This window comes from Chelonia mydas, chromosome 12 (assembly GCF_015237465.2).
Source record: "Chelonia mydas isolate rCheMyd1 chromosome 12, rCheMyd1.pri.v2, whole genome shotgun sequence".
Lineage (NCBI taxonomy): Eukaryota > Metazoa > Chordata > Testudines > Cheloniidae > Chelonia > Chelonia mydas.
In genome coordinates, this window is record NC_051252.2 from 24,583,413 (window position 1) to 24,610,226 (window position 26,814).

Sequence of the window (26,814 nt, forward strand, 5' to 3'; positions counted from 1 at the left end):
CAGAGAGAAGGGGAAAAACCCTATCTAAAAGAATGACAAAGAAGTTAAAAGGTCTCAGACTTTGGTGACATTTTCTAAATGTTTTTGCCAACAACAATAATAAATTTATTTAAAATTACTTTATGGGAATTTAAACATTGAAGGGGAAAGACAAATTGGCCTTGATTAAAAATTACTGAACTATTTTTCTTTCCCCCCAGATTATACAGCAATTTATCAATAAAATGGAACAAGTAACGCCTGACTGGGATTATTTATTATAGTGGAAGGCATTTATTTTTACTCCACCAAGAACGGTGTCCCTGTTATGGCTAGTTAGCCATCTGTGTTCTACGAGCTTTCAGGGGAGGATTAAACTATCATTTGTTTTATCTCCTTTCATGAAGTAACTATTATAACAGGAGTGAGGCAAGACCTGCATGCTGCTAGACTTGCTACCTTAAGAAAAGAGAGGGTGGGGAGCACTGGCATTTCCCCTGAAACCAAAAGAAATCTTTATAATTTTTTTTTAAAGTTTATGTTCAATAGTGCCCTGCATTAAGTGTTCCCACTGGCAATTAATAGAGATTAATTATCTCAAGAATGTACTTATACTGTATTTTTTATCTGATTCACTCATTGAATTTAAGCAACACAGTCCAGGTTTAAACTTTTATAGCAGTGGCAAGGTGCAGCGTCTGCTGTGGAGAGCTGGAATCAGGATGTCAAATTCAAAAATGGAGCGAGCCATGCACCTATTGTGTGGCCCTGGCTTTCCAGCCCTAGTCTTTAGCATATTCATCCATAACACTGGGTACAAGCAGAGCCTTTACCTGCTATAGCATCACTATGCCACAGCATCATTCATTCTAGTACAGGGCTTCTTAGCTTGTGGGGCGCAAACCAAAATTGGGTCACCAGAATGTTTCATGCAGATGATGGGCCGACCAGGCCAAATTTGAGTGAGTAGTGCTGCCCCTCAGCACAAGCTGACAGCACCACTCACACAAATATGACCCAAGGGGTCCCCTGTCAGGGGAGCAGGGCCAAATCTGAGCAGTGCTGCAACTTTGGAGGTTGCCCAGACAGCCGCACAGGACAGGAGCTGCTGCTGTGGGGTGAGTGTAAGTTGGACTCTGAAACCCCCTCTAGGTCTGCCACCTACCCACCCCCAGGACCCCCTACTCAGGGGTAGCACCTTCTTATGTACCCGGTCATGAAAGTCACTCGTTCCAAAATGGGTCCTGAGCCCAAAAAGGTTGAAAGCCGCTGCTCTAGTACCCCTTTGTCCCACTCCACCCTATCATCTGCAACTCCACCAATAGCACTAAAGGCTTGCAGTACTCCCTACAGGTGAAGAGAGAGAATCCATGCCCTCAATAAGAGAAAACAGGTGGAGAACTGAGAAGAATGTACCTGCCCCTAGTTTTGCTGGGTGTATCTATGTCCTGCCTTCAGGTCTGGTGGTGCAGAGGAACTTGCTCATAGTGAATAACCATGATAACATCTACATTTCATCCATAAAGATCTCTAAGTGCTTTACAGACAATGGGGCCATATTCAAAAAATGCTCAGTGCCTAGCATCTCCTGTTGTGACACTTATGGACAGACTTCCAGAGAGGTCAGCATCTGATATGCAGCCAGTACACTGAGCTCTTTTGAAAATCTGGCCACCTATGTTGTTACTCAAATGGGAGTGGAAATCTTCTGAAAATCTGGCCCAGGAATCGCATCAAAAAATGCAGATGCCTCGGGAGTGGAGAGAGAGCCAGCGTGCTGCGTGACTGTGTCAGGAGGGGACAATTTGGCCAAGCATGCCAGGGGAAACCTACACTCTTATGAGAAGTGCCACATGTTCTCCCAGATCAGACAGAATATCAGTTTTTACGGTCTCACTTTAAGATCCATAAACAGAAAGCTGCACTGAACTCAAAGCTGTTCTGTTAAAAATAGCACTACTCTGGTTCATGATCGGCTTGTGAGGCGTTCTTCGCCAGGTGACCAGGAGACATCACTTCGGCCGGCCGACCCTCATTGTGTCTCTTGCTGGGAGGGAGATGAGAGGCAGCGACAATTGCTAATTCTAAGGGTTTGTGGGCAATGAAACATTGACAACCATGCAGCTGCCTCTAGGAATCAATGGAAATGCTACATTGCTGTCTATGCCACAAGCCTGTGTCAGAACAGGGCTTTCCGGCTGAGTTATTATTTGGATTTCACCCACAGCCACAGTGTGCTAGGCACTTTCCAAATGCAGATGGAGACACAGTCCCTGCCCTGAAAAGTGCAGTTAGGCGTGCCTGTGCTGAACGGCTCATTGCGTTTGTCGCATGTACAGGGTAACATGGTTACAGAACGGCTGTGCTGTAGCTCAATGAAGCTGCCCCAGGATTTCCTAACATGATTTATAACCATATTATCCTGTTCACACTGCAAATAAAAGCCACGTGAGAACATGGGTGCCTGAGTTAGACAACTGCTTGTTGGTGGGGCTGGAATTATAATATAGGCAGCCTGAAAGCAGCTATTCCGTCATCGCCCTTTGAAATTTATGGCTGTAATATAGGAGTGGGGCCAGAAGTTGGCCTAGATCAGTGGGTTTTTTTTTTTTTTTGCTCTAACTCTGACCAGAAAGGGGCTGCAGCAAGCTAAAGGAGAATTTCCCTGGCACAGGGGCATCGTAAGTGTGGCAGATGTTGTCCAGCCTAGGGGCATGCCTGGGGGCATGCTGTCATGGGAGGAGGAGTGGCCAGACCACTGACGCCTCAGCGGGGGTCGTCTCTGTTGGGCCTGGCAAGGGGCGTAGCAGAGAATCTAGCCTAACACAGTTTTTAAGCTTTAAATGTAACCATTTTTCCAAACGCATCCCCCCAGGATTATTTCAGACTAACATCTGCCATTGGCATGGTGATAGAAGCTCCCTCCATTGGCACGGTTAAAACCAGACTGGACAAAACACTAGAAAATAGACTAGGAAACAATCCAACATTGGCGGGGGGTGGATTGGATGATCTCATAATTCAGTAGTGTCCCTGTCTCTAACATCTCTACTTCAGTGTTATGGTGACATCCGGAGGGAATCCAGAGTTGAAGCTTCATGGAGATTTGTACCTACAGTGGAGATTAAATTGCTTTGTTGCATCTAAAAAGCCCTGCATATCAGCTACAGACTTATAGCACTTACTCTTAAGGGAACGACTGGCTTTTCAAAGCAGCTAGGAATAACTCTGTTCAGTAGTTTAGGGGTCAGAAGCAGTTAAAATGGCTCTCTTTAAATAAAGGCTTACAGCCTCACCTTTCTTTTAGCTGCCTCCAGCTAACTAATGGCAGCGCTGTAGCATTTCAAACTTTAGGCCCTCTGTAAGCCTAGACTAAAGAAATAGGCTAGATTTTAATATATAAACAATTCCCAGCATTCTTGTTGTGATTTGTGCCACGGGAAGCTGCTGGAGGATGTGTTCTTTGTAAAGCAATCAGTTTACAATGCAGACAATGGAGGGTTCAGAGCTTCACTGCATCTCCTGGCTCCCCAGCAGCCTCCCACAGCCTGTTCCTGAGGCAGCACACAGCAAGCCCTCCCCAGGCTCCTGCGGACTTGTTAGGGCTCACCCGTAAAAGCTCCAGCCTCACAAACTAGTACCAAGGGACGTCCTGAGTGGACCAGAGTTCACCCTAGGATCCCTACAACCTCTGCTTCCTAGGGAGTGTTTGCTGCCAGCCTACCTGCTCCAGGACCCCTGTAGCTAGAACAGAGGGTGGGGTGAGCGCAGGAAGAGCGGCTGCTCAGAAAATGGATGGGATGGGGGGGGTTCAGCAGAAATGTTCAACTTTTTGTCTAAAACATTAAAATAAAATATTTTCTGCTGAAAACCAAAAGATTTTGACCAAAAAGGTTTTGGACCAACAGTTTGGGGGTTTTAGCTGAAAGGTTTTCAGTTTTTCAACAAATTATTGAAATGTTCTGAGGAAAGCAGGCACTGTCCATGCACAGTTTGTTTAGTCAAAGTCCCTATTTTCTATTGAATCACAGTCTCAATGGAAAATTTTCAACCAGTCGTAAGCATCAAGTAGGGCAGGGTTGCCAACAGTCCCTTATTACAAGGGACGTCCCTTATATTTTCATCGCTGTACAACAAGATCAGGAGTTGCTGAGTGCTGCAATAAGCAGTAAGAAATACCCCTGGAAAATGTAGGTGAGTACTGTTTATTATTATTTATATAATATACGTTATAATATCATTAATAATATTGTGAGGAGGGTTAGGGCGGGGGTGCTAAGAAAACAGTTCATTGTATTTCAAAAACAAGGTTGGCAGATTGGAAGATGAAGGTATTTCAGAGATTGCAGAGAGTAATATAAAACCTGTAGGCTGTTTAAAGGAGAAATTACCAGGTCAGAATATAGGGCATCTCTTTGCATTTGAATAAGCAGGTGTTTGGCTTGCAGGAGAAGTAGTTTTTATTGGAAAGGAATCTGAGCAAGCTAACATTTTTCAACTAAAACAAGAATTACTTGAAATATGGTGCTTTGCAAAACTTTTCAGTGCAATTACAAGTATTTTGATTTCTCCAGAATTTCCTGTTTTTGACAACAACAAAAAAAATCAAAACAAAAAAATTCTGGAAATATTTTTGAAAAATATCAGTGTGTTTTCTTTTGGTGGTAAAATCCCACTCACTTTTTTTTACTTTCCTCCCCTTTCTTCCACTGGAAAATGGAGGGGTTGGGGAGTAAAAACGGTGAGAAAATATGGGATTTTCCCCACCAAAATTTCAAATGAAATGAAAAAAGGTTCATTGTATTCTGAAAAAAAAGTGTTACCTTTTTTCAAGCGGTTCTAGTTGTGGTGACACGTAGGATGGGATTGGCGGATTATACAAGTATGAAGGTAGATATGATTCCTACACTAGAGATTTCGTTGGTTTTTATGGGTTGAATTGATGAGAAATGCCCTTGAGAAGCCCCGGAACTGCCAGTTAAAGTTTTTGGTGTGGGACAAGCCTTGTTTGAGGTTGTGGGAAGAAGATATTAATACCCTCATTACGTAGGGAAGGGGGTAACCTCAGACACTGAGCCTCCAAAAGGATGCTACTGTTTCAATAAATAAGGAGCCAGATGCTGTAAATTCAGCATATTGATTCTTTCATTTGTCATTCTGTAAGCAAACATTTGACACTCCTCTCTGATTTCAGTTCCCAAACATCATCTCATCTTAACCTTGATACTGTCATTCAATCAAATCACTTTCTGTCTGTTGAATTGCTTGTAGAATCCTCCCCTTAACTGAACAAACATTTTATTTTTGGAACACAGCTGAGCAGCGTGCTCCATTTTCCTTTTCATGAATCAGCCCCTAACAGCACTTGCAAAGTCACTGGGTGTGTTGAGAGAAAATTAGTTGTTCCTCCGTGGCGGACAGTTTTCAGCGAACCACACTGCAGCTCTATGCAGTTCGTAGCAGAATAGTGATTAGAACTATGCCTTTAATAAAGCAACACTGTATACAGTGATGCCATAATGCAGTCTAATGAGTCTCACCTCTTGTTATGATTGGTATTCCCCAGATGTTTGAGTCTGAGCTTAGGCTTGGCAAGCTTTGTGGCTGCAGTTCAAGCCCCAAGCTTGAACAGCTCGTGTTTACTCTTATAATTTATACTGTGAGATGATTTATAGACAGTTATGCACTTGGTTTCATGACTACAACTTCAGACTAAGGGCCTGAGCCTGCTGCCACTGAAGTCAATGGCAAAACTCCCGCTGACTTCAGTAGGTGCAGAGACAGGCTCAAAGGCTAACTGGTCTCAGGCTACGCATCAGCCGGCACAAAACACCACCACCAACGTTCACTTTAACAACAAGCAAACAGAAGAAAGGCCTGAAATCTTACTTACTAGGAAGTCTTCTTCACAGTACACTTTACCATTGACATTGTAGAAGGCTTTTCCTCGCAGTCTTCTCCCTGTTAGTAAAATATTTTACTGTCAGAGTCTTGTACTCCATTTCCATAGCAAGAGTCTCCAATATGAATTTTTTTTTTTTAATCAGATGATGCACTTGACACCATCCAGAATGATATGCTCAACATTTGACCTCAGGGCCACTCCCTCCCCATTATTTCACTTTTCTAATTTGCATTATTAGTTAATATTTATATTACAATAGTGCCCCGTACTCAGTGGGGATTGGAGTCCTACTGTGCTAGGCACTCTACAAACACAGAAAAGAGACAATCCTTGGCTGTAAGGGTCACACCGCTTGAATGCTCGTTTTCTTAAAGCACAGTTATTGTCCAAAAAGTATGAAATAAACGTCATGTTCTTACATAACATCTCCAGACCCAATTGCATCTGCTAATGCTGCTGACAAAAACTGCTTGTGCAAAACCCACTGGTGAGTGTGTGTTATGGGTCCCTTGCTGTGCCAATCCACAGAGGACATGAGTTGCTAGAGACACATACTAGAAACTTGCGGCTCTTTAGCTCAAGCTGTAGTAGCTTTTTACTTTTAATTTTGAAGTTCCGGGTTCAGTGACGATACAGCTAACAGAGGGAACTGGATTGTAGCCTGTGTTGTTCATCATCAACAAAATTGACAGCTAACTTTTAACTGCAGGATCTTTATTACTGGTCATGGAACCCAGCTTGACTTTCAGATCCCAGTATAAGAAATTAGAAACAAAAGCATCTTAACTTTTTCTAACTTGTAAATTGAGAACATTTTATTAACACCCGCAAGCACCTTACACTGGCAATATGCTCAGGTGATGGAGGGGGGAAACCGATCTCAGTTTCAACCTTTGAGGGCTTACTATATTATGAGTAGCAGTTTATATGATGAACATACATGTTATAAATACAATTAAACTCTGGACCTCTTTACAGTTTAAAAATATAGGACAGGCTCCAGATGAATCTCAACAAACACCGTGTTATACAGGAACTCAAACACCCCACAACCAACCAGTCACTGAGAGACAAAGGGTCTGAGTCTCCTCTCTCTTTTACACTGGCATAAATCAGTAGTTATTTCAGTGTCAAACCCAGTGTGCGTAAGAGAAGAATCAGGCCAAAGGAGCCAGACTCTTCCTGTTGTAACTCATCTCCTGTCCACTGAACTTTGTTCATCACCAGGGATTTAACTGGCCCAAGCTACCACCCATTCTGGTGTGCCCATCAAACCATTAAGAGGCAGCAACTTGGGTGAAGAGAATGCAATATGCCCCGTTAAGGGCCACACACAAGAAGCCATTTGCAGTGCACAAAACTTGATTGAACCTACAGATCTCTGAACACCATAAAGGTACCGTATGCTTACAGGCCAATGATGATGCTCTTCAAATACACTAACTATATATACAGTGAAACTACTTTTATTGTGTAAAACATGCACTATTCCTCCCTGCACTCCAAAGGAACAAACTTGGATACTCTCAGACCCAGAAAAAGAATAAGTTCCAGAGATGAGCCGCTCCACCATAAACCCTGGACTATCAGCCTCCAGTAGTTTAAATCTGAGGGCTGTGTTCTGGTGAGCCAGCTAGCAGAATGCACTTGGGAGGGGGGCCGAGAGAAATCTTTACAGTTTCTCTAAACAACACTGAGGAAAATGTGATTAATTTTAAATGTTTAAAAATGTCTTTTAGAGCTGCTGTGGTCTGACCATGGGAAGCTGTGTGTGGCATGGAGACGTTTGGACCGGAGCTGACACTTTTGGGTAATCACATGCTGTATGTGGTTGGCTGGAGGTTTGTTGGCATAGCCAAGGGAAATGTTTCCTTTCAATACAAATTTCTGAAGTGTAGCTCTCACAAGCTGCTGTCTCTTGGTGCTATTGGTAGGTGGACACTCGTGTTTAAAGTCCCTTCTGTAAAACAGGTCCATTCACGGAAACAAGTCATTGCGCTATCTGACTGACTTATAAACCTTCAGCCAGACTACTCTTCAGTAGATAGACCCGCAAGAGGACCATTTACACAAGTATTAAGGGACAATTTTTCAAAGGCGTGTATGTGTTGAACTGTGCACACTGTTGCTGCACCTGATTCTGCCTGCATGCACAAAACAAGGCTCTTGACTGAGTGCAGTTCCTCATTCTGCATGTGTGTGTGCATTCAAATGACCTTTGACAATTCGGTTCTCAATGTGAACTGACTCCTATAGATCCTCACTCAAAATGCAACCTGCAGCAGATATACTGTGGTGTTTGGGAACAGGCAGGCAGCACTTTGGAAGATTACCACTGTGAGGACACAGCCCAGTAGCCTGAGTCACAGCGATAGGCTCTTTAGAGCAGTCTTACCTATTGGTTAGCCCTCCTTGTGCTCATCTGAAATTTAACCCTGTAGTGACTGTGTGCCATGTAAGTGGTGAACACGCTGCCTCTTGGGGGTGTGGCCCAGGTGTAAGAGCTGTCCTTCTCTCCCTATGTCACCTCCCACAACTCTCCCCTCTCTGTGATCTTTGTCTTCTCCCCGTTTAGCTTCATCTTAGCTGTTGTAACCCTCCAACCTGCCTCACCGCTCTGCTTGCAGAGCTGCCTCCCAGATACCTCTCCCCTGCATGTCCTCCCCACCGCCCAGAGCCTTGCCATTCCCTGAAACCTGCTTCCTATCCCTGCCCTCAGAAGCCAGGGCACAGCTGTCACTGCTCTCCCTCCCAAAGCTCTCCTTCTCTATTCCACGCCTCCTCCAGCAGCCGGATCCAGGCTGGAACCCTCCTTCCACCCTACCTGACCCCTCAAGATGGAGCCCTAGTGCCTGCTCCTCATCCCATCAGTTGTTGCCCCCTTCTTCCTTCGGGACAGCATCGCCAATCCAGTTGGCCATTCCATAGCCCACTCACAAAATTCAGTTTATCTAAGTGCATTCACCCTCCAGAGACAAAAGACCCAAATCACTGCAACCATTCAGGCTCCAGTCACCTGTAACCTGCCTTAGAAACTTCTTCAGGCCAATGTGCATCTGCTTGCTTTGTGTAAAGGAGACAGTACCCTACATGTGTCACCATCTGCAAAGGCAAGGATCTCAGCCAATCACAGATCAGCCACATTTCACCTTATCACCTTGTAAATGGCACACAAATCTGTGCTGACAGGACACAGCGCTACATGAGCAGCTGCCTTACTCCTTTCCAGGCAACTCCTTCTCTCACATCCCTACCACCCACCCTGACAATTACTCACCTGAGTCCTGAGCTCAGCCTGAAGTCAGTGAACAAGGAGGCACGGGTCACAACCCATTCCCTCTCCCCCGCTTTCAAAACCACACAAAGCGTGACAAAAATGATTTTTGTGGTAACATGAAACTCTGTTTCGCTTGCATCTTTAATCACCGGGTAATGCTCTTTACTGCCGCATATGCTGTACTCCTCTGCCATCCATATTATCCCTTAATCACACAAGCCACTGGGATCCAGGCAACATCAAAGGCTGGTTTCCATGGGTCTCCTGAAGTGTCACTCTGGCTCATTCTAAAACTGTTTTTTCCAGTCCTCTGCCTTGCCCCTAAACACATGTGGCTTGTGCCAGCTTGTAGAGGAGTTACACCCACTATGGGCCCAGGCTTGTCTGCCCAGACTCTGTTACCCAGTTCAGAGCCAAGTGGCAGTCACAGATCTAAAACCAAAAAAAGAGCTCCTGTGTGGTTCTTGACACTGTGACATGGTTGTGCACACCCTCGGATTCAGAGCTGGCGGGCATAAGTACCTGCCGCTTTCTATCTGAAAGCAAGTAGGAATAAAGTGGCCTCACTATGGCCAGGAGCTTCTGCTTGTCCACTAAGTAACATTCCCATGTTACACACAATGATGCCCAACCTGTGACTCGGTGCAGAAAACTCATATTACTATTTTAAATGGTAATTCTCTCTCTCCTTCTCACCCCCCTTCACCCATATTCACTGTCACCAGCAGCCCAGGCAATGAAGTGCCAAATCCTGGACTCTAGCCTGATGTGATCTCTGCAGGGAAAGGCATTCTCGCCCTAGGCCAGGGCAGCCATGGCAGCCTCATGGTGCACAGTCAAAATGGTATCAGGGAGAATGGCACTGATCCACAGGCCCTGCCCTGTACTCCAAAGTGCCTTGCATCCTGGGATACAGGAAGCCCTGCAGAGCACAACTCCATGGAGAGTCCCCAAAGCCAACCGCAATTTTTTCCATAGCAAGGCACAACTGAAGCAGTTCCACTGCGTCAGGACTCTCCAGGACTGCAGAGAAGGGAGCACAATGTGGCCCAGAGCAAATTGAGCCCCAAAACCCTCAAATGCACTTCTTTTCCTGAGCACTTGACTGACAGCCGGTCGCCCTGTGAAATAATATAGCTTCAGCAAACCAGATCACAGGAAAACTCTATTATTAGTGGCTCGCCACACTGTGGTAGTTTTCACCAACTGTACAGCATGCAACCCCCTGCAGCCTGATTAGACACTGCTCTCAGAAGTTACCATTCCATATGCCCACAACAAAGATGGCCACCTCAACCTCCCCTTTGATGTAATACAACATGTCAATTTCTGAACATGATTTTAACTCAGACTTTTATATAGCACCTTATATCCCAAGATCTCTCAGTGCTTTACAAATGAAAGCAAACATGATAATTCCTATTTTACAGATGGGAAAACTGAGGCACAGAGAGACAAAGCGACTTGCGTAAGCTCACATAACATATCAATAGCATAATGCTTCCTCACCTGGCAACTAGTATTCTTAATAATAATTAATAAGCCTAACAAGACTTTTACCTTGGAGGAGTTTATTTGGTCAAGGATAATACAATCCTTGTATTATCCAAACACCACAAACTCCTACAGAACTTTGGTCTCTACATATGTGTTTCAGAAAAATAAGCAATGATGTGCATTCAATTCACTGTACTGAATAACTGAATTTAGTATAATTAAGCTCCAAACCCTCCACTATTGTTGACCAGCTATTGAATACCCAAAAAATTATTATAGTTACTGCTCAGCCAGCTAGAGTGAGTAAAAGCCAATACCTATTGGTCCAAAAAATAGCTGCTAAGTTTCCCCTTCTAACAACTATATCTGTGTACTCCACTGCCGGCTACTGTCCTCTTTTGCAGTGTATTGTAATCACTTTCTAAAAGTCAGAGACTGACAAAACCAGAAGCAACATGCAGATAGATCACTAAATCAGTTATAATAAATGGCCTGGCCTAGAGTCCTTAGATGCTTGTGGGACTTTTTGTACCATCACTGCAGTTGTGTTTCATAAACACTGTGCTTGCTTCCTTCCTTCTTCTGTGGTTAGCTGGATAGAGACCCTGGCACGTCTGCCTTGTCTGACCAGTTTTCAACAGCACAGAGGAAGTGACTCTCAGTTTCACACCTGCCTGGTACCAGAAAAACAACAGGTCAGCCTGGGACACAGCCTGTTTGTAGCTCCGGTAGGCATACCTGTGGTCGCTTTAATCTCACTAGCATGGGTAAGAACATCAGCATAGATGTGGTGGCACGGGCTTTATTGCAGGCCATCTACCAGAGTACAAGCTGCCAGGGTGCTTGGATATGCAGTCTGATTGTTAGCAGGTGCTGAAGCCTGAGCCACCTTATCTACACTACCATTGTTACCTGTGCTAGTTTAATTAAAGTTAGTGTGGTTGTGTGCGCGTGCGCGCGCGCACACACACACACACACACTCTCTCTCTCTCTCTTGTAGTGTAGACTTACCCAAAGAGACTGCCTATAAGATTATCCACCATTGACACTGGCTGTCCACCCCTTCTCCCTCCTGCCTTTCCCACACCTCAGCTGGTGTTGACAACAGTCAAACTGTTAGCAGAGATGAAGTGAGCTGTAGCTCACGAAAGCTTATGCTCAAATAAATTGGTTAGTCTCTAAGGTGCCACAAGTCCTCCTTTTTTTAATACTGTTACAGAAAGCATGATCTAGACCTAATGAAACAAAATATGATTGAGGCCTGGTCGCAGTAGATCTCAATGAAGCTTTTTGTAATTGCTGAAAATTGTCCAGTCCCCTCTATGCTAGTAGCTAAAGCATTTTCAGTGCCATTTAGGACGGGAAAACCTGTTATCAGCAATGCGCTAGTTGTTCAATGTAGATGTAAAGTTGCCTTTATTAAGTCACAAACTCTTAGGCCACATCTACATTAGCACTTATGATGGCAAAACTTCTATTGCTCAGGGATGTGAAAAACACCCACCCCCCTGAGTGACATACGTTTTGCCAGCATAAGCACTCATGTGCACAGCACTACGTCAGCAGGAGACACTCTCCTGCCGACACAGCTATCGCTGCTTGTTGAAAGCTCTCTTCCGTTGGCAAAACGCAGCGATGTGAGCGCTCTTACAGCAGCGCTGCTGTAAGCTTGTAAGTGTCGACATGGCCTTAGTGGGGAAGATTCTGATCTCAGTTACACGGGTATGGGTGTAACTGAAATCAGAATTTGTCCCAGCAACTCAACCTCTCCTTCTGTGAAATGGGGGTAGTAATAGCTCCCTGGGTGACACGGCTGTTATTAGGCCTAATTACTATTTGTAGAGTGCTTTGAAGTTAAAAAGTGCCAAATATTATTATAATGTGTGTAAAACTCTTTCATGAGTAAAAACATGCACGTTTTGGGAATTAGAATTGACTAGTATCATATTATGAGTGAGATCATATGAAAAGCCTGTATTGTTTGCCTGACTAATGTTGGTTAAGAACACACCACTATTTCTATATAATGGGAATGTCATGCATCTAAACTTCAGCCCCCACGACAACACATGACACACCTCCAAGACTGTCTGTCCATTTGGAAGAAAATACATGGCCACATTCCTCACAATCACAATCTTGTTGTGTGGAACAAGAAGCCTATATTTTGCTCAGAAAATCTAATTAGCACATCCTGGTGTGATGAACAGTCAGAAGTCAGATGTGGGTACATCATTTCCTGAGGTGAGAACAGCTCCCTAATTAAAGCAAATTTGATTATAAATGTCTCAGTTGTTAAGGTTACCAACCTGGACTATTATGCAGAAAGTGAAATCCTCACCTCTCATTCCTGTTGTCTGAAGGTACAATATAAGGAATACTCTTGCGTGGGTCTGTGCACAAAGCTGGTGGAGAACTCCCTGAACCTAAAGTTCTAATACCATTTCTCCAGAAGAGGGCATCATGCATTCCCCTAGTCACCCAGGGAGCTTCTGCACTGTCAGCAATAAGAAAAGAGCCGACAGACAGAAGTGCTAGGGAGAGCTATGGCTTCTCTATTGCAACAGCTGCTATGCCCCATTGCAACTAATGACCAGAAATATAGAGTGGGATTTCTCAAAGCACTCAACACTGGCCCAACTCTGCTTCCACTAAAGTCAATGGCTGAATGGAAGCAGAGGAATGCCTATACTGAGCACTTTGGAAATTGCACCTATAAACTAGGAGTCCCTGCTTGAAAAGCATGAATATAACCATGGTGTCCTATTATAACTGACTCCTCTGGAAAACATGAGACACTGATGCAAGATATAGTGATGCATTTTTAGTAGGCATCCTTTCCACTAGTAGTTTTATTTTACAATTTCCACTTCACTAGACATGGAATTACAACACCTCTCTGAGGGATACAACCACTAAGAGTTCTGATTCATGACTCACAAGGCTTCCCAGGCACACAGTAATTCCTGGTTTCTCATGCCTGACTGATTAATGAATTGTGCACATTTGTTTTATTGAGCAATGTTAACAGCTTAAGATGTCATCTTTGTAATGAATGATGTTAGGACAGCATCATTATATAGGTTACATACTAGCATTTGCATTTGGTGACATCTGAAGGTTTGCATGCTAACCTGACATGTAAACATACACACACAGCCAAGTTGCAGCAGCAGAGAATTGACTATATTGCATCTGACTCAAAAGAGGGAAGCAAAGCTCTGGAGCTCTGCACACTGACTTTGGACTACACTCATAGCAGCACATATGCTGAGTCCAATTTAAGGTTCTATTAGCATTTCCATTATAAACTTGGGACCAGATTCTTTGCTGCCCCTCCTGGGAGACTCAGCCCAGAAGGTACAGCCCAGGAGGAGGTGCCAACCTTTGTGCCCAAATGCCCCTTGGCATTAGTATAGGGCTGCTCTAACTTAGAACAGCCTTACCTCTGCAGTGCAGGATCCCTGAAGCACTGAGCACTACAAACAGGCTTCTTTCTGCCCTGCTCACTATGCTGCAGCCATCATGGGAAAACAGTAAATTGGCCCTGTGCTGCCCCGTGCCAGGGGAATTCTTCCCCGGTCCACTGTGTCTCCTTTAGACTCCTACACAATATCAGAATAGCATATGGGCTCAGCCTGGGCACCAGGATTGGTGCCTTAGATTGTGAGCTCTTTGACACAGGGACTATATCTTTACTTGCTATGTAAGGCATCATGCATTCCTATGGTACCAGTCCTACCAACCCCAAGTATTCAAAAATCATGAGTTAGACCTCAAAATCACTGGCTTAAAAACATGAGACTTTTAGAAATAATAAAAATAATAAATGTTGGGTATTTTTTATTCGGCTTCAGGTTTAGGGTCACATTTTCAATCTTTTCTCTTCATCCCTGCGGGCTAGAAAGTTACTTTAAAAAAGAAATGGAAGCGGAGATTCTCAGGTAATCACAAGAGCTGGGGCCTTATGTAAAACTCCAAATACCACATATAATAATAAACAAATCGTTGGCAATACTAATTATTAAATAACAACAACAAACCCCTCAATATCAAGGGATCTGTTCCTCATCTCTAAATTTACCCTAGGATAAAACTTAGTAGATGAGTCTCATCTAGGAGGCCCGCTTTCTTTTACTGTCTTAAGAAAAGAACAATTCGCCCTGTATGTAAAATTACAGAAGTGCCAAAAGGAAACAAAAAGATTCAAAATCTTTTTGAGTTTCTCCTAAACTCGCCTGTGGGTTTGTGGCCTACACATCCACATTCCTCCCTCTGGGCTTAGCTGTGGACATCTGCCATGGAGATTTTCTGTAGGGGCCGGGGGGTGGGGGAAAGACTCTCCACTGTTTTACCCCATGCCACTCATAGGGAGCTATAAACCTGCTTTGGGCCCTTTTGCACTCATATGACTTATTAACCTTGGGAGGCACACTCAGTCCCCCTGCAGAGGACCGGCACAAGACCCAGTAGCAATATGAGTGCTGCTTTACAGGGGTGGCAGCAAAGCAGGGAGAATTATAAGGATCCAGTGGGTCAAATAACCCAACAAACAAACCCCATATTGGGGCATGGAAGGGCAACAGCAAGGGTTAGCCTAGCTCATAGCCTGCACTGCAATCACAGTGCCCCTATGGGTGTCCCTCCCCTTCCCCTTGCCCCCCAGTCTCCCCGTCACCAAGCTTGATTGCTCAGGCTTTGTGCAGGGAAGGGTGAATTTCTAGGGCTTTTGATTATTTCAGGAAAGAAAAAAAAATCAGTGCCAAATTCCTTTGAAAAGAAGATATTGCATGTTGGCAGAAGCCATTTTTCACAGGCTTCAGCAGTTTGAAATTTGAAACACTGAGAAGTGGCTACTGTGGATGTGCTGTTTTCTTCTTTCCAAAGAAATCTGGCAAAGAATTTTACTCCCCTGTTTTAGGACCCAATCCTGCATTCCTTTCACACCCAGACTCCCACTGATCTCAGGGAATGCAGGATCGGATCCTAAATGTGTGCTTCAAGTACGCAGTAGTCCCTCATGGTTACGATCTATTGAGCAGCAACACACAAGTGAAAACCCATTTGGAATTGCAGGCTCATCTGATGGGCCAGAATGGTTGTAATGATCTTTCATTATTTCAGGGGAAATGCCTGGCGTGTGTATACACACAGAGTCACACATTTTTCTGGATCCAGACTGAAGGAATGCCACCTGCCCCAAGCATCAAGATGCAGCAAAATATTTCAGAGCTCTGCCCTGATGTCGAATAAAGAAGGAACTAAATGTAACTTTGCTATTTAGAAAACAACACCCAGCGTATGAGCAACTGTATCCCATGCTTAGTTTTACAGAGAACTTTTGTAAAGCCCTTTTAAAACAACAACCCACTGAGTTGATTAAGACAAAACAACGTCTGACGTTGCTATTTTTGAGGCTGCTGTATATTAAGTTACTAGGCTATTACGATGCAAATCTCAAATGTACAAGCTCCTTACTTGGCCATAAACACAAAGCAGTGTACATTGTCTTTTCAGAAGAAAAGGTTTGCTGCTAAAATAGCAGAAGCCCTACGTAAATAAGCAACATTCTTTCTGCCTGAGGTCACTGACTTGCCCTATTCAATTTCAGCCGAGTCTGGGATTTGACAATCTAAGCAGGGGAGAGGCCCTTTCCTTTTTTTCAAAAGAATGCTGGGATTTTATTTGAAATTTAAACTCTTGCAAACAAAAGGTGGCATCCAACGCTAGAGGCCTGTGAAGGTGGAGTACAGGATGTGTATTGTTTTCTCCCTTTACATAGATTCTTTCAGGAAAGAGCATTCAGAGCCTGTGAACAAATTCTAATAAAATATTATCAGGTAGATAGAAAAAGTAGGATTTTTTTTAAAAAATATTCATGCAGGGCAATCAAAGCAAACATTTTCAACTTATAATATTAAATGATGTTTTTTTAAATTCTGAATTTAATGTACCCAAATTTTCAGACTGCTACCTATAATTAACGTTATTATTTTAATGTGTCTTTGGATCAGAAATGCAGATTAATTTTGATTTTGTGGTTGTACAGCTATTACAAAATCAAGATTCATTTTGTATCTCTACATCAAGCCAGTCTACCTTAGCAGGTCAAAAGTTTATCTAGGCTCTCTATCTGTCTGTCCATTTGTAGTTTGTCCACACTATGGGATCTGGGTGCAAACAAAAGTATAAAATTCTTTAGAACAAAATTCAACGTATGGCCTGTTGGCCTAACTGTCCATTGCCCTGCACTGCGTGTGGTCATTTCCATCCGTGCAAAGTGATTGCAAACTTCTACGACAAGAAAATGATTGTGTTCCACGCCCATTTTGCAGAGGTCTACAGGAGTCTACATCGGGGCAGATCTGTAGCTGGCAGAAATGGTCATAGTTCTGCTGACGTCAATGGAGCCGTGACAATGTACACCTGCTGAGGAACTCCCCCAAGGCAGATCTTGTCTTCACTCGGAAAAAGCTGTGTTCTTACCATGTGTTAGCTAGCGCATGGTACAATCCAAGTGGAGACAAGGGGGCTGTAATTAACACATTACCAGGTCAAGGTGTCAACCAGATGCTCCCACCAGTATTTCCCTTGATGTGCTAACATTTTAAAACAACAACCGGTCTTGTCTTCACTAGGATTTTACCTTCTGCTAGTGATCACAATGTAATTAGGCCAAGTCAAACCGTGGTGGGCGGTATCATGTTCACTTCGCCTAGCTACATCGTGGTAAAAACTGCCTGCACGTTGTCTCCACTAGGATCATACAGCGAGATAGCGCTCACGCATTGGTTATCTTACTGTAAAAGCCCACCGTTTTTTGGCAGTGCAGACAGAGCCGTAGTACATTGTTTGCTTTAGTGTGGAATTCTCTCCCTTTCCTACACTCCAGTCACGTTATTAAACCAAAGTAACGCAATGCTATTGGGACAAGAAGGAACTCTGTGGCCCTTAGGTGGGGAAAGAACGTTGTTATAGGTACATTGTGAACCCAGGAGACATTTTCAATCTTTCATGCAATGTGAGAAGCTGAAAATTTGGCAGATGTTTCCTTTCTCTCCTTCTTATGTATTTATCTAGTCTATTCTACCCTTTGTTTCCAGGGAAGGACATAAATTATTTCCATGGATCTTAAACGGAAGAACTTATATTGAAAAAGAATTTATAAAATTTAAGTCAAGCATGTATTTTAAAACTGAGAAGTAACAGCTTGAGTTGCTTTAATAGCTATTTATTTTATCTATATACCCCACTGTAAGCTAGTAAGGGGATACACTGGCTGAGAAAGGCAAAAAAACAAAAAAAAAAAGCCCCAAACTATAGTTCAGTTCAGGTCCCTTTCCACGGGGCTAGGTTTATTAATAACACAGAAGATTAAAACAAAGGCAAAGCGAGTCAGAACACTTGGTAACAACCACCACAGCCTTTTCCAGCATTCAGCAAGCTGGGAGAGGATACTTCTACCCCCCTAGGAAGCTCCCACTACAGCAGCTTTCCCTTTGCTTCATAGCCCTGCCCCATCACCCATGTGACAGGCGGGGAATCTGGGCTTTCTGTGTAACCCGTTACATGCTGGAGTTTAAGGGGTTGTCTTATACATTGCCACCACCCAACATCTGAGTGCATGTTGATTTTATATAACGAATACATACAAAATCAAGCTGGTGCTTTCCCAGCCTGCCAGACTCAGGAAATAAAACTCTGCCTCACCTCCCAACCTCCTTGCTCCCATTGAAAATGCCCTGTCACCAGCCCCCTCCATTTAACATGGGGGCTCTTAGTTCAAGCACATCGGCTGATCGCAGCTGCTGTAGTGTCCTAGAGGGATAAGCCAGGACCCAAACTATTTAGAGTTTTATAAGTCAAAGTCAACACCTTGAACTGCACATGGAAACGAACTGGACGCAGACCTGAAGTGGAAGCCCGTGCAAACCACAGAGCACAGATGTAACCATTATTTGTTTTGCAATAGTACCTTGGAGCTTCAGTCAGGAGTCTTGCTAGACACTATGCAGACAGACCCTGAAAAGTAGCCTCCACCCCAAAGAGTTTATACTCCACGTATGTGCTCCCTGTGGGGAATATTGCTAAGTAAGGGGACCACTGAATTCTGCACTAGCTGAAGTTTCCAAGTGGCCTTCACATACAGTTTACTGCTATAATCCACCCACAAAGTGACTATTGCAGTAGGTCTCTATCCAAAGGAAAAGGTTGCAACCTTCTAGTCAAGCGCTCTTGGTCCCTGCTTGCTATTTGAATAACCAGAATCAGCTGGGGAGCCAACACAGCCTCATGTTGCAAATTCTCTCAGCTGAGGGGGCTCCCGCATTGCCTCCAGTTCCTTCCCCCAGCCTATTAACATCACCTCTCCGTCACTTAAGTTAGCCTCAAACTAGCTAGCTCTCAGCACAACTGGGCTCTTGTCTAGACAATGACAAATCTGATCAACGGCAGATCTGATGAAATAAAGACAACGAGCAGAGTGTCACCTGCATACTCTGTACGCTGAAGGCTCTGCACCCCATACCACCTCACTCTCTCTGCTAATGTTTCATATACACACTGTGCACACAGGATGGACAAGACCAAATCTTGTGGCAAGCTGCAACAGAGATTCCTGAAGGCAATTGCCCAAAACTACCCTCTGAGTCCTCTAAGACAAGAACAGATCTGCACAAGAAAAAGCTTGCTTTTTTTCCTGCCAGCAAACGAACGTGCATCAACTCCTCACCGTCAGTGGCATCAAAAGATGCTGCTGACAAATCTAAATGAATCAGTATGGACACTTTATTTGAGTCATATCCAGAAAGAGATCATCAGCCAGTACAGTCCCTGTGCCGTATCCATGTGTAAAACCAAATAGGAAGAGGTCAACCATGTCTGAAGACCCGAGGTGCGGCCAGAGTTGTGCCACTGTCTCAATACTCAATTCTCATTTCCACAACAATGGAACATCAGCAACAAGACAATGATGCTGAGATTCTCAAGCAGTAGCCCAGCCATTATTTCATTAAATGATGGAAACCCTTTCCCATCCTGAAAGGAGGTATTGACAATCTCCAGCAACAACAGACCTAATGATGCCCTGCTGCACTTTGCCAGTCACTGACTTGGGACTACAGTTGTGAGTTAGACCCAAGCACCCAACACACATCAGTGCGTGACACTGTTTGAAGCTCTGCATTTGTCCATTCCCATAGGCAAAGTTCTGCCACGATGGAGGATGGCGATCCTGTCCCAGTTTAAGAGGTCTTATCAACACAGCAGATGGAAAGTTCTTAATAGTGTGAAATACTCAACTCTGAATTTGAGCAGAGACATCCCAGATTCACCAGGCACTTTGTCACTTTACTATGGGAATCACTTGCTTTGATTCCCATAGTAAAGGCAAAGCAATTTTCTTTGCTTCTTATATACTTAGTCCTTCAAAAATTCTTTATCTTGCAATCGGTCAGATTCAGACTAACTTCCCCCACCAGCCTCCCAGCCACCTTCCTGTTCCCTTCATCTGTCAGGAGCCATCTGTATACCATGGTGACATGGGAGAGCGAAGCAGAGGAAGAGGGGACACCACAGCAATAGCTGAGCACAAAAGGCCTTTGAGAATATTGATAGAGTGGTTTGTTAACCGAAAAGCATTCTCATTCAGACACATCTGAAACCGAAATGGTTAAGGAAGCTTAGGAAAGCTTCAACAACCTGATAAACTTTTGAAATAGTATCATGATAGATAGCAGAACAGTAAAACAATGTACACACTTTCAAAAACGCATATTCTTAGTTACAGAATATTTACTACTAAGTCAATTATTTATTACTAATTTTCGGAAACAGACCGCAGTCTGCCAGCTCAGTGACAACAGAACAAACTCTTCTTTTATTTACACTGGTGTAAAGCTGGAGTAACTCTCTTGAAGCCAGTGATGTTACTCCAGATTTATACTCATGTAAATGAGAGCAGAATCTGGCCTATGATCTTTGATATCTATCTGATCACCTTTTGTGTGTGTGTTTTGTTGTGGTCAAAAATGACTGACAACTATCTTAATTAAACATACTTTATGAGCAACGAAAAGAGAGTTGGAGCTTGCGAGGTCACCCAATGTTTTTTTAAATCAGAAAACTGTCCTCTAAAATGTACCGTGCTCAAGTTTCTGTGAAAAAAAATGATCCAGTCTTCTCTACCTTTTTGGACGATATTCTGAGGTTATGTTAAAACTAAAATACATGCAACTTTCAAGACACAGAATAAAGAGCTGCATTGGTAGGACTCTGATAGTATGCTCACTTCTTTTGGCACTCAAGTACAATAAGGATATTGTTTCTTTAATACTATTCTTTTCTTTAAGAAGTATGTGAGGTTTCAGCCAATTCTCCCTAACGATTAGTTCAGGATGAATGTACTTAACTCAGGATTCAGCTGGAAAGAACCCAAGTAGATGCAATCAATTTTCCACTAAATCCACTTCCTTCCTCTCTTCCCTACCCAGCATGAGCCATCAGCCCACCACTAGCTATAACCAGTCATGGGTGACTAAGACAATGAAAATCTCTGGATGTCTTTCAGCCTCTCTTATATCTAGCTTGGCCACTCCCTCTTTTGATTTTTTCCAGTTTTCCATATTCTCTTATCCTATTCACTAGCCCAAACCAAAATGCAGATATTTTACAAAACTACAGTAGCCCACAAACACCACACTTAATGGTTATTATAAAATCATGGGGGTCAATCATCAAAAAAATGTAGGGAATCAACTTTGTAAATTCTACTAATATTGGAGTATCTTCTACCTTTATAGAGCAGATAGTAAATATACAATCAGCATAACATCTAAGGTTAGTCCAGTAAAAGATGTCAGTAACAGAGTTCTGTGTACACCAAATTGCTCTTAAAAATATGCTATCATGTTTTAATTTTGTAAGCTGCTGGTGTGAATATGCTATTGCTGTGTTTTAATAGCTCCCCCCCCCCAAAAAAAAACCCCAAATAAATCTTAGTAAAGTAAGATTGCTGAGGCTCTCTCACAGAGCTCAAGTCCCCTTTGAGCCACACCGCCTGAAAGAAGAACATTTGTAAAGCCAGCAGATGATTTGCTACTAGTATTAACCCAGGGGTAATAAAAAATAGATGTTTTTGACTCTTTTGAAAGTAAGGCTTAGAAAATATGATCTCTGGCTCTATTCTACACACCTCCTTGGGAGTCTAACTGGATGATCCCCCCCGCCTCCAAAAAGTGTGCAAATTCCCCTTCATTAAATAACTCACTGAAACAGCAAACTGAGTCCCTGTTGGCTATGTATTCTTTAAGCTACTTTCCTTTTTTCTTCTCAGAAGACTGCTGTGCCGTTAATACTGATCCAGCAAATTGTTTCCATAGGTTTGATTTTACATTACTGCAGATCTTAAGGTCAGTAACCCACTGACTTTCTCAAAGAAATTATTTGGGCTATTTCCAGGCAGGAATTTCTCAGGGAACTCAGCTGGAAGAACTACAGTACAGAATACCTAGGCAGTAAATTGAATTAAATGGTCATAGTCACATTACCATAACCAATTTGGTACTAAAAGGACAATTCTGTGTTAAAATTCATCGATTATCATTTAGACATAGCTATCAGTTATTAACAATTATTGTTATGAACTGCAAATCCATTCCTATTTTTGCAGGAGTGTTCACTTTAGATGCCCTTTGCTCTCTGCAGTATATGTAGAATTAAAAGGTCTAGCAGACCTTTTGCTGTTGGCTTTATTCTGCATACGTGCAGGGGACAAGTTTGAGTCACACACAACACTTGAGTTAGTGAAGACTTTAGAAGTCAGTAGACTAGCTGGTGATTTTATTTCTTCCTCCAGGAGACATCTGAAAACAGGTTCTTTGTTCCTTTCATCTACTCTCACAGTTCATTACCCACTTGAATTCAGAATCTTGCTAGTGGTATCACAATCATGTATTATCATTCATAATAATGTATTGCGCCCTAAGTTTACATGATGCCTGATAAAGAAAGTCTGTGCCCTTAAGACTTTACAATTTAAGATGGATAAGTAAAACAGGAGATGAACCCTGGCACTATAGCCCAGGGAAGAGAGAGTGATGAAAATTTACTGGTGAGGAAAACAAGGAAGGAAATATTCCTGAAAGAAGTGAGTTTGAAGGAGAAAAGGAAGGAAGTGGGAGACTGTTCCAAGCACAGGATTTAAGGTACAAAGTGAAGAGTGCATGAAACAAACAAAAGGAGCAGTAACCTGAAAGGATAGCTAAGCGTGTACAGTGTGAGTGGGTGAGGAGGAAGAAACAGCACCTGAGATGTAGGTGAGGCCAAGACGATGTAGCACCTTGAAGGGAAGGAGTATGAATTTGATGTGCAAAGTCTGAAGGAGACCATGGAAGAATGAAGAAAGGAGGGGGTGGGAGGGGCTGGCATGGTCAGAGTAGCAGGAGAGGAAATAATTTTCAGAGTAACCAGGTTGGAAGAGGATAAAAGTAGAACTTAATGGGGACATAAAACCTATTGGGCCAGATCCTTTGCTGCTGCATAGCTCCATTATGGTCTCATTGTACAGCTTTAAAGCCCCTGGTGCCTTGTATTCTTGACACTTCTGCCTCTCCCTAAGTTCAGAAAGTTACAACTTCCTGTGAGATGTCACTTCAATCATAGCACAGTTTTCCTCCGATGAAAAGAAGCCTCTTTAAAGGCCCTTGTAAAACGATGCTGTTATCAGCATGAGGCTATCCAAACCCCACTGCAGTCAGTGGCAAGGTTCCCTTCGTCTTCAGTGGGCTTTGGATCAGGACCTGAATCTCAGAACTTCAGGGCTTTTCTTTTTTAGAAGTAATTGGAAGACTTTTAGTTAGAGTAATAGTAGTAGTTACCGTCTTTGACTTTATGGCTTGTCCTCACCTACTGCCATCACTGACCCATGACGCTGAGGGCTCTCTGCATCTCTCTGGAGGTGCTCAGCACCTTGCAGGATTGAGCCCTACAGCGTTAAAGATACCACACCTCATTCTGCTCTTTGTGAAACAATGGGGGCCTACAAGGATGTGGTGTCAACGCAGTTACACGTTTCACCTTTTTAGTTAGTAACAGAATTATTTGATTATTAATGCCCCATAGGTTAGTGGCTGAAAGTTTGAAATGAAATACCCGTGACTCCCATGGAAGTTGGTGGCAATTTACATCTGAGTTAGGGCTGCGGGACAGGGGCCTCTATGTTGAGTATAAAGTGTATGGAATGTTTTTGCATAAAGAAAGCAGACCTGTGTGTCAACCAGTTGCTGAATTTCTGATTGTGCAAATGCTGCACACGAAGGAGCAGCTCCTGCATTCTAAGTTCGTCTCAAGATCAGTTGGAGTTTGGGATATGCAAGGAATGCAGGATTAGACCCAGAATTACTGCATTTTACATTCTAACATCCCTCTTCCCCTTTAAAAAAAAAATCTCTTTCTTCTAATTTATTTCAATTTTAAATAAAGATGCTGACCAGGCTAATCTTGTGAGCTAGGAGATCCCAACAGCAAGATGACAGCTTTAGGATACAGCATATAAAGTTCATGTATTAGAGATCAGCTCTAGTGTGTTAGAATGCTTTCATCACACACAAAAGAACACTAATTTTTAGACATGCACAGATATTCCAGTGCAGATCACATTATCTGTGTCAGCTGCCAAAGCACACTGGCTGGGTTAAATAAGACACACAGTTTTTGCTGACTGCCAAATGGACTCAGTAATGTATAGACCGAGTGGTACTGAATGAGATCTGGACATTGGCCATGGAGGAATCTCTAATGAAAGCTGGGATGAGGTGGGGAGGTTTTCTGGAGGTTTCTTTTTAAATTTTATTTAATGTACTTAATTGATCACAGTGGGATTGTGTTTGGGGCATAAAGATTTAAAATTCCAATGTGCATCAAGCCAACATGATGCAACCTTTCCAATGCATCTATGTAGAAGGTTCACCCTAGTAAGACCAGGGGAGTTACTTAACTCAGTAGCACCTGACAGAAGTTTTCTTACCAGCATTAGCATAGTGTTCGACATCAAAATAAAACAGTTTTACTTCAAAACTACTCCTCTCACCGAGCTGAGTGGAATAGGCCTGTCTAGAGAGAACCCCACCATACAGCTTCAGTTCTGACTCTACTCTTTCAGAGCCTGTTCATGCTTCATTGAAGTCAGTGGGAGCTGGATCAGGCCTCTACTGAGCATGTGAGAAGTCAAGAGCCCAATCCTGTTCCCAGTGAAGTCAAGCAGAGTTTTGCCACTGATTGCAATTGAACCACTATTTGACCCTAAGAAAAGACAAGTCTAAAAGGCCTTAGTGGAAGCTCTGGTTAGACGCAGGATTTTCAGGAAATGCGATAGATAGTTACTTGAAGCAAAAAAAGTGTTTTTTGTTTTTTGTTTGGCTAAAATCAAATTTACCGACTTTCTTCCTGTCCTGTTGATTTCTGGGAGAGTGCGTGTGTGTGTGTGTGGGGGGGGGGGGGTTGGTTTCCAATTTCTTTCTTACCTGGGCAACAGCCTGGCTAAAACTCACTAAGAAGTGAATGATGGGAAACAGTTCTGATCACTGGTAAATATCTCCGGAAAGTAACCTATACAGAAGTCAGTTTTACCCAAACCAAGTTGTATCTTGGTCATTTTATAACACTAAGTTTAGAGGTAAACAAAACATTCAATGCATGTTAAATACCAGGGGTCAACTGATGCACTTTCATGGGTGCCCAAGGACAGCTCACTGTAGTTATAATTGGCCAATCCTCCAGGGTCCTTTCATTTAAATGAGAAAGAATTTATGGCTGTTTATGTAGGCCTCATGCCAACCCTGTTTCTCTGATAAGCTACTCGGGTGCGTTTGTGTCTCACATCCGATTTAGAGTCCTATGGACATTGGAGACAGCATTCCTTGGATACTTAAATTAAAAACACAACCTTCAGCATGGACACAAGAATGAGAAAGTTATTCACGTGGCCCAGGCTCTAGGATCTCTGGGGAGTGGTGCTGGGAAAATAGTCTTTTGAAAACCTTACATTACTCTTCTTATATAACGACATATAATCTTCAAGATAGTCTTTTATAAACTGTAAATGTTCCTTATTTGAGCAAGTCATTATTTTCAATGGCATACTGCAGCAGCTGTAGGGTCCAGCTGACACACACTATGAATGCTCCCTCCAGATAAAATACATATATCTAGAATACAATAATAATTATTACTAATAATGATTTACAAGACTTTGCACTTCTTTAGTTCTTCCATTTCAGCATCTCGAAGAGCTTTACAAATATTAATGAAATTAGCCTAATATCAACCATATGTAGTAGGTAAGAATTATTATTTCCATATGGACAAAATTGAGGCATAGCATTTAAGTGATTTGTTCAAGATTACACAGGAAGTCTGTAGCAGAGCTAAGAATAAAACCCACAATCTTGTGCTTTAACCCTTCTTAAATCAGAAGTCCATCAATTCTCAGAATTTGCTGATACCCTCCACTGGAAAAAAAGTAGGCCTGTATGACAAAAAGCTGGGTGGTCTTCATTTTCATGATATGTTCAGGGACAACTAACAACAGGCCTGCCCTCACGGTTTGATTTTATAAATGTAAAGAACCTTGCAAACTAAAGATCACTCAGCTTCCACCACCTTTTCCCCTTCTATCAGGTGACATTCTCCTTGAAATAAAATTCTTAAAGCAAGTGAAAAACAAAAAAAATACTTTCATGGGGAATGTCACTTGGAGTAAATGGGTCAGGGAAACGGAGTGACCTTTTGATTGTAAAGTTCTTTACATTTATACACTTAGACAGTAAACAAACTCCTACTTTCCAGTGGAGGGTCTGAGCAAGTTTTCAGGACCAGCAAGGCACCTCTCCCTTGCAGGAAACTTTGTAAAGGAAAAGCAGCATGAGGGCAGTATTAGACAGGTACAGGGGGGTAGGACAGGTGGTAACACAAGCAGTTGCAAGAGGCATTGATGAGATGGGCAGGACAATATAAAGCCCTTTATCTTAGGGGGCGTATTGGGAAAAGGATGACAGATCGTACAACAGAGTTTAACTTTATAGTAATCTACAGGCAGAGCTGCACAAAATACCTTACAGAGAGTATCAGAGTGAGGTGGGACTGATAGACTGCGAGTGA

General features: G+C 42.9%; 1 protein-coding gene across 4 annotated transcripts in view; it reads right to left on the bottom strand.

Moving 5' to 3' along the window:
• LOC102937175 (WT1 interacting protein) overlaps nt 1-26,814 on the bottom strand; it is a 116,315-nt gene that overhangs the window by 26,542 nt on the left and 62,959 nt on the right. Inside the window, exons 3-4 of one of the 4 annotated variants that reach the window (XM_043526275.1) lie at nt 5,873-5,940; nt 1,361-3,091 (exon numbers count right to left, since the gene is read on the bottom strand). In XM_043526275.1, coding sequence (XP_043382210.1) covers nt 2,951-3,091; nt 5,873-5,940 — 209 coding nt within the window. In that variant the 3' untranslated portion in view covers nt 1,361-2,950. Of the gene's footprint in view, nt 1-1,360; nt 3,092-5,868; nt 5,941-26,814 lie in introns of those variants that run through there. The other 3 variants (XR_006285204.1, XM_037877862.2, XM_043526276.1) reach the window with 3 other exon arrangements.